This window comes from Corvus kubaryi, unplaced genomic scaffold (assembly GCF_017639235.1).
Source record: "Corvus kubaryi isolate FWS band 111438036 unplaced genomic scaffold, C.kubaryi_AGA036_p1.0 37396, whole genome shotgun sequence".
Taxonomy (NCBI): domain Eukaryota; kingdom Metazoa; phylum Chordata; class Aves; order Passeriformes; family Corvidae; genus Corvus; species Corvus kubaryi.
The window spans coordinates 1,040,152-1,048,847 of record NW_024581135.1 but is presented as its reverse complement, the minus strand read 5'-3'; the positions used below and the strand labels follow the sequence as shown (position 1 = coordinate 1,048,847).

At 47.6% G+C, this 8,696-nt stretch overlaps 1 protein-coding gene across 6 annotated transcripts in view; it reads left to right on the top strand.

The window, feature by feature from the left end:
• The window catches only part of GALNT13 (polypeptide N-acetylgalactosaminyltransferase 13), a 50,264-nt gene extending 45,053 nt beyond the window's left edge, over window positions 1–5,211 (top strand). For 3 of the 6 annotated variants that reach the window (XM_042040742.1, XM_042040743.1, XM_042040738.1), the window contains one exon: window positions 121–1,700. In XM_042040742.1, the coding sequence (XP_041896676.1) occupies window positions 121–306 (186 nt within the window). In that variant the 3' untranslated portion in view covers window positions 307–1,700. Of the gene's footprint in view, window positions 1–120; window positions 1,701–3,919 lie in introns of those variants that run through there. The other 3 variants (XM_042040741.1, XM_042040740.1, XM_042040739.1) reach the window with 2 other exon arrangements.
• The last annotated feature ends 3,485 nt before the right edge of the window (window positions 5,212–8,696 follow it).

Genomic DNA, 8,696 nt, shown 5'->3' with positions numbered 1-8,696 from the left:
CCCGTTCCCCATCAGTAACTTTGGCCCTGGAGCATTCCCAGCCCGTTGTCCATTAGTAACTCCCAGTCTATCCCTGTGTGTTTTCCCTGCTCTTCCTGCTGAGCATTCCCGGTTTTCCAGAGGCGCACATTCCTGCACATCATCACGCAGTCGTGCCTGACGCTGGGCAGGATCGAGGACGGCTCCCAGGGCCCCACGGTGGAGGCCTGCGATGGCAGCCCCCTGCAGACCTGGATCCTCAGGAATTATTCCCGCCTGGAAGTCTTTAGGAAGATTTACTACAGCCCCACTGACTATTTCCTTTAGGGACGTTGGGATTGGAAGGAAATCTGGGATGTAGTGGGGTAAGGAATTCCCAGGGAGTCTTCCCGTGCTGGTCTCTGCTGGAGGAGCTCGGCGGGATTTCTGGCTTGTTTTATTTGGAGGTGAAAGTGTTTTTTAACTTCCTGTATCTTTTGGAGGGTCTAAAAAATGTTCATTTGTCTGTAATTGGTAGATTTCCGTGGAATTCTTTCATGGAATTTTCATGGATTTTTTTTCATTGGATTTCTCGTCGAATTGTATGGATGTTTTTGGTGGAATTTTCATAGGATTTTCTTAAATTCTTTCAGAGAGTTTCCCCAGAACTTTCATAGAATTTTCTTACAGTTTTTCATAGAATTTTCTTACTGTTTTTCATAGAATTTTCTTACAGTTTTTTTTCATAGAATTTTCATAGAATTTAATGGAATTTTGCATCGAATTTTAATAGGATTTTCATCAAATTGAGTTGTTCTTCCTAGACTTTTTCATGGAGTTTTCATAGAATTTGATAGAATTTTTCGTATCATTTTCATGTAGTTTAATATCATTTTAAAATATCATTTCCTCAGGCTTCCCTTAGAACTTTCCATGCCATTTTCGTAGAATTGGATGGAATTTTTCCACACCCTTTTCATATCATTTAACAGAATTTTTTCATATCAAATTCTCCTATAAAACAAGACAGAAGGGGATTTTGTAGCTTTAGGATAGAACAGATGTTTAGTGTTGGTTTAGTTTGTCTTAGTGATTATTAGTTACTAGCAATTATTAGTGTTAATTATTATTAGCTTTAATTCATTTTAGATGAATTAAGCTCCCTTGATCTCCTGCTGTCACCGGGATTGTTCCAACCTGCAGGAGGTGAAGGTTTGGTTCTTATTCCGACATATAAAAATCATTCCAGTTGCAAAAGATTTTCTCAAAAAGGTTCGGCTTTTCCTGGAATTCTCCATGGAATTCTCCGTGGGACTTTCATTGGATTTTTGTGGGATTTTCATGGGATTTTCATAGAAATTTCATGGGATTTTTGTGGGATATTCATAGAAATTTCATGGGATTTTCATAGAAATTTCATGGGATTTTTGTGGGATATTCATAGGCATTTCGTGGGATTTTCGTGGGATTTTCGTGGGATTTTTGTGGGATTTTTGTGGGATTTTCATAGAAATTTCATGGGATTTTTGTGAGATTTTCATAGAAATTTCATGGGATTTTCGTGGGATTTTTGTGGGATTTCATGGGATTTTCATGGGATTTTCATGGGGTTTTTCAGAGATTTTCATAGAATTTGATACATGTTTTCATAGAATTTTTATATAATTGTTCCCAGAATTTTCATCGACTTTTTCATGGAATTCAGAGAGAATTTATTACACTCCGTGGAGGAGCCCAAGGAGTAAAACCAAATTCCTTGCAGGAATTTCCCAGCAGTTCAGTTAGTCTTTTTTCATATATTTTTAAGATTTGATCTCTATAGGTGTTCTTTTTACATATTTTTTTTTCTAGATAAAAGTAAAACTGATACAAATACATGAACTCTAATAGATATCAATTGGCACTGCTGAACACCAGTGTAGGTTTATTATGCCATCTAGGACTATAAAGCCACATTAGTCCATAAATATGATATCATACAGAAATGTTAGAAATAATGAACATAAATGGTGTTTGTGAGCCCTGGGAGCATCAGACACTTGTTAAAATGATTCCTGATTCTCCTTCAGTTATGATATGATAATATTTGATACTCATTTATATTTTATATTATTTTCTGCTACATGATTTTTATATTAGCTGATATTTCATAATATTTTAAATTATTTTATATGAATTTATATTTTATATTATTTACATTCTTCTTATATTATTTTTATATTAGCTGCTATTTCATAATATTCGATATTATTTTATATTCATTTATATTTTATATTTTATATTATTCTTATATTATTTTTATATGATCTCATGTTTCGTATTGTTCTATATTATTTCATATTAATTTATATTTTATATTTTCATATTCATTTTATATTCTCTCATATTTCATATTATTCTATATTCTATTTATATTTATATTTTTTCCTGCTACATTATTTTAATGTTATTTTTATATGATCTCATATTTCATATTATTCTAATTTATATTGTTTTATATTAATTTATATTTTATATTATTTTCTGCTACATTATTTTTCTATTATCTGATATTTGATATTCATCTAGATGATATTATTTTATACTAATTTATATTTTATATTATTCTTACATATTATTCTTTATGTTATATTTGATATTCATCTAGATGATATTATTTTATACTAATTTATATTTTATATTATTCTTACATATTATTCTTCGTTATATTTTTATATTCATCTAGATTATATTATTTTACATCTTTTTGTCTTATATTTTATATTAATCCATGTGATTTTATACAATATATCAATCTTAATATTTTATATGAATCTATATTATAGTATTTATATCTTATATTTTTATATTATATATAATCTTTTTTATTATTTTCTATTATTTTATATTTTCTCGTATTTTTTAGTCTTTTCTATTTTTTACACATTTTATATTTTATTTTGTTATATCAGTATTTATCCTCCTGGGTGAGCCCAAGCCCTCAAGCAGCTCCCACCATCCCAGCCCCCCTTGTCCCTAAGGCAATCCCAAGGTTTGCCCTCAGCCTGGGCTGTTTGGGATGAATTTTGGGATTAATCCCTCCTTTCTCCCCTGTCTGGGAGCCTCCAGGATTTTCCTGCCCATCCTGGTTTTCCCGCTTTGTTCCCTTGCCATAAAATCGGGCTCTGCTCCAGTGGATGCTCTGCAGGCAGGAGTTCAATCCTGAAATTCCCCATTCCCAGGGGTATTGGGAGAGCTGGGAATGTTCCCCTGGAGAAGGGAAGGACACAGGGAGAGCTCCGAGCCCCTGGCAGGGCCTGAAGGGGCTCCAGGAGAGCTGGAGAGGGACTGGGGACAAGGCCTGGAGGGACAGGACACAGGGAATGGCTTCCCACTGCCAGAGGGCAGGGATGGATGGGAGATTGGGAATTGGGAATTGCTGGCTGGAGGGTGGGCAGGCCCTGGCACAGGGTGCCCAGGGAGGGAGGGAGGGAGCAGCCCTGGCTCAGCTGGGCTGTACCTGCCCTGTTACTGAAGTGCAGAATTTCCTGCTCAACTTCCCAGGATTGCTCCGGGAATTTGTTCTCCCAGTGCAACAGTTGGTGTTTTATTCCTTCCCCATCCCTCAGAAATGTGGTGGCAACAGAAGGGGTGTCCCAAGAAGGAAAAATGCCCTGGGAACAGGAGCGTTTCCATGGAATAGTGAGCAGATACATTTCCATCAGCTCACAAACATTCCATGTGGCCACGGAGGCCAAACTCCTCCATCCAGCAGCTGTGCCTTGGCAATGAGAGTTCCTTGGAATTGCCTTCCCGTTGCTGGGGGATGTGTTGGTCCAGCAGAGCTGGGTGGCTCCATGTGGGACGAGGCTGGCAGGCCCTGCGTGCTCCAGGAGGTTCCCATGCCGCGCCCGGGCCAGGCCTGAAGGATCTTCCCGACGGGATGTTGGGATTCACGGGAATTCTCTGTCGCCCCTTGCAGAAGCTCACCCTGAGGCACCTGAACAGCAACCAGTGCCTGGCGGAGCCGTCGGAGGAGGACCGGCTGGTGCCCACCATGCGGGAGTGCGGGCCCGGCCGCGCCCAGCAGTGGCTGCTGCGCAACATGACCCTGGCCGCCTGAGCCCGCCGCTCCCGCCGTGCTGGAGAGAGCCCAATCCCGACCCCAGCCGAGTCACGGGGGCTTCCCGGTGCCACAGGCGCCCCTGGACCCCTCGGAGCCTCCGAGTGATCCAAGGCCTGCTGGTAGCGACTCCAGCGTGCTCCAGAGATTCCACAGGCACCATCCGCTGGAGAAGTTGGGATATGGAGGTGGGGCTGTCACCACGGAGAGGTGGCCCAGTATAAAAGGCTTTGTGGCACCAGTTTGGCACTGGGAGCCATGCTGGGAGGCGTGGCTAGAGCTGGTGGGATGTGCTGGGCTCTCCTGGAAAAGCTGGAGGAGATCCTGGAGAATATCCTGGAGGACCTTGGGTGTTCTCTCGTGCCCAGCGGGATTTGGCAGCACCAAAGCTTCCTGGGTTGTGCTGGGAAAAAATGGGATCTGGTGCTGGGAAAACCAGGCCAAGACTGCACTTCACCAGGAATCCCAACAGGAGACACGGGAATGCCGAGGGGAAGGAACGGCACACACAGGACCTCGCAGTGGCACGGAGGGAACTGTCCCCTCCTTGCATGGGACTGGAATTGTCCTCTCCATGGGAATGGAACTGGGGCCGGAGCTGGGGCTCAGGGAACAGCTGGAAGGACCCAGAGTGCCCCTCTGAGGCCCCAGAGCCTGGAGAGCCTCCATTCCTCCATCCCCAACTCATCCACGAATCCCTGCATCCCGCAGGCCGCAGGCAGAGCTCAGTCCCTGCATCCCCTCCCAGCTCTGCCTCCAGCTGTTCTCGCTCCCGCAGGAACCACAGAGGCTCCTCTCTGCCTTTGGGAATTTTGGGGCTCGATCCTTCTGTGGGCGTGGCTGTTCCCAAAGCGCCGCTGGCACTCGGGAGCTGCTCCCAGCCGGGATGTGGGGACAGGGCCTGTCCATGCGGGGACATTCCCAAAATGTGTGGGGGACATTCATTTGGGGGCCACCCCAATGCAGCTGTGTCCCTCTCTGGGCTGGGATTTTGGGAATTCTCAGTGCCCAGGGGCTTCAGGAGACTGAAATCCCAGGGCAGCGGGATCCCAGCAGGCGTAAGTGGGGAAATACTTCCCAGGATTTCCCTCACAGTTCCCACAAACCTCTGTAAATGCACTGGGTCATTAAAAATGCCGGTATTTTCTGTATCCCGCTCTGGTGGTCATGGATTCATCCTGGGATATCTGGGTATGGTGAGAACTGCAGAGGAAATCTGCTGGATACACAGCATGAAAGGGGAAGCAGGAGGGAGTTAAACTGGGAAAAGGGATTGCTGGGCGTGCATGGAGCTGGAATATCCTGGATTAATTTGGAGTGGGGGCTCATCTCCAGCCTCGCTGCCCAAATATTCCCGCTCCTCATCCTCAAATCACCCCCAAAATACAGAATGTGGCTTAAAAGCTCCCCAGAAAGGGGAGATTTTATTCTGCTTTGTAAAAAGAGCAGGAAAACATCAGGATCGAATTGAAACAGGAATTTCCATGCAGGAAAAAAGGAATCAATTATTTATTTCATCTCCTTCCCGAGGGTTTTGGCCTCACCACAGCCCTGGGTGGGTCCTGTGGCCGGGAATTTGGGAAGGAGGAGGTTGGGAACGTCCTGGGGACCGCGGGGGAGGGCGGTGTCACTTCCCTGTGGAACACCCCCGGCTCCAGAGGGGGACAGCTCCACATCCCTGCCCCATCCCAAGGTTCCTCGACGTCGGAGCTATGTATAGAATCCTAATTAGAAATACAATTGATACATGAATATATAATTTCAGAATTCCTACACTGCTGCAGCGCCCTTCAGTCAATTACATCACCAAAGGACTAATTAATACCTCGTTTAATGAGATTCCCCGCATCCAGAGTCTCTTCCTTATCTATAACCCCAAATAAATCCCCTTTCCCAGTAATTCCGTGTTCCAGGCTGGCTCTGCAGGTGACACCGAACCCCGGCCAGGCCCAGCCTCCCGGCTGATAATTAACGGACTCTGCAGAGGGGCAATTAACTTAATAATTAACTGCTCCTCTTAATGACGGGCTTCGGAGCCTGGCGGTGAATCACCTGGTGATCCCTTTGGGAGGGATGAGTGCCAGTGTGGAGGTATTCCCCTTTTTTTTTGGAATTTCTCAGGAATGTTAATTATTAAGATTGACAGAAGATGACAGAGAGGGAAGCAACCTCCATCGCATTCCCTGGAAATCTGACTTAATCCCTGTCTTTGGGATTTATTTAAGGGATTTAGGGATTCTCCCCTCTGGATGAAACCCCTCAGGATGTTTCTAGGGTCAGGAAAATCCTGGCATTGGTGCCATGGCCGCCTGCTCCAAGTCCCATTTCAAACTGGAAAACATTTTCCCAAGGGAAAACAGCAGGATCGGCCCTCAAATCCATATCCAGGCACCTTCCAGGCAGTGGGATTGGATGAGCCAGGTTTGGGAATGTCTCTGTTAATTCAATAATTAATTTAAGCATTTTATCTGTCGTCATCCCCATGTCAGCTAAAGCCTGGAAAAGCTTCCAGGTGCTGAAATCGGGGAATTGCAGGTAAGAAATGGAACTGCGGGAAAAGGAGCTCCGGAGGGAATTCCTGCGCAGGTGAGTTTAAATGGACCCAAACACAAACCTCGGACCGTGGGATGGGAAAGCTCAGCTGGAATGTTCAGCTGGGATGGCAGCAGGCTCTGGGCAGGGACACCTCCCACTGTCCCAGGCTGCTCCAAGCCCCAATGTCCAGCCTGGCCTTGGGCACTGCCAGGGATCCAGGGGCAGCCACAGCTGCTCTGGGAATTCCATCCAAGCCCCTCCCCACCCTCCCAGGCAGGAATTCCTTCCCAATCTCCCATCCAGCCCTGCCCTCTGGCACTGGGAAGCCATTCCCTGTGTCCTGTCCCTCCAGGCCTTGTCCCCAGTCCCTCTGCAGCTCTCCTGGAGCCCCTTCAGGCCCTGCCAGGGGCTCTCAGAGTGAGGCAGACGCAGCTTCCCGCATTTTTTCAGGAACGGGGCAGATGTGCGGCCTCACATCTGTTCCGGGCCGCTCCTCCCTCCGTGTCCGTGCTGGGAGCAGCGGGAAGGAGCAGCCTCGGGACATCAGAGGGAATTCGAGGGGAAGGCACCACTAATTCCAGGGTGGGATGTGCTGGGCTCTCCTCGAAAAGCTGGAGGAGATCCTGGAGAATATCCTGGAGGACTTTGGGTGTTCTCTCGTGCCCAGTGGGATTTGGCAGCACCAAAGCTTCCTGGGTTGTGCTGGGAAAACCCAGGAAAACCCCGTGGCTCCGGCACGGCGGGATCAGCTGGGAGTTCTGTCAGTCCGGGGGAAGAGCTCTCCCAGGGCTCCCTGGAGCAGCTTCCCGTCGCCAGGACCCTTGGGGTGGCGCTCTACATGGCCGTCATTCCTTTCCCACTCCCACTCTTTCCTCGTCTCCCCCCGGATGGCAGGACACGGATGCTGGGAATCCGCTCACCCCCCAAAAGCAGCGATGATGCGGATTTTAATTGCAGTAATTACAGGGAATGGCTCCCCTTGGATTGTCACTGTACGGATCACATGGAAGCTGCCCAGTTCCAGCCCAGGGATGGGAAAGAGGTGGGAGAGGCCTCTGGGAAAGCAGGAGGGATGGAGGAAGCCGAAATGGGAGATGTAAAGCTGGCGAGGCCTGAGGATCTCTGAGCCAGGAGGGTTCTGGCAGCCTGGCACTGCTCAGCCAGAATTTGGGATGAATTCCACCCAGGATTCCCTTTAAGTGGGTGGGGAAAGGAATGGACAGCGTGTGTTTCAGGGAGAAAAGGTTGGGAACAGGAGAATGGGAATAGAAAATAGAAAAGTGAGAAACTAAATTCATTTTCTGGCAAAAAAAATAACCAGAAAAAAATAACAGAAATGCAGTGGCAGGAAAAATCCTTGGGAATTATTTCTGAGGAAGGTGAAGGGATAAAGAGGCAATGAGGTGTGGCTGGGCTCTAGCACATGGCTAAAAGCTGACAATCCAAGTTTTCTCTGGAGCACCAGGAGAAGGAGTGGGTGAGGAGCACCCTTGGATGCAGCCTGACCCTTCGGAGCAACCCCAGCTCCCTTCCCACCCAAACTGTTCCATGATTCTCTGTGTATTCATCCAAACTTTGGGGCTGATTTCCCACTTCCCACCAGGTCTGCATCAGGGCTGAGCTTTGTGGCTCTGCTACTTTTAGGGATTTCCTTCCCGGGTGGAAGGGGCTGTGTCCCCTCTGTCCTGGCACTGCTGTGAGGATCGAAACACTCGAACAGCTTAGAATAGAATAGAATGCAGTGAAGGGAACAATGGGATAAAAGGGGATGGGATAGGATGGGATAGGGTAGGACAGGATAGGATAGGAAGGAGTGGGGGTGCCCGGCCTCCCCTCGCCCCCTCCTGGTTGGTTCTGTGGGAGCTGGAGTCCCTCCGGGGGTGGAGGAGGAGGAGGAGGGATGGAGCCCCGGGTGAGGATGCTGGGGGGAGGATGCTGGAGAGAGAATGATGGGGAGGAGGAAGATGAGGGAAGGATGCTCGGGGGAGGAAGATGAGGAGCGCACTGAGGATGGCGAGGGTGAGGAGCGAGATGTGCGCGGCAGACGCTGCGCGGGGTCAGAGGGGGCGGACCTCAGTGTGGGGCGGGTCCAGCTGCGGTG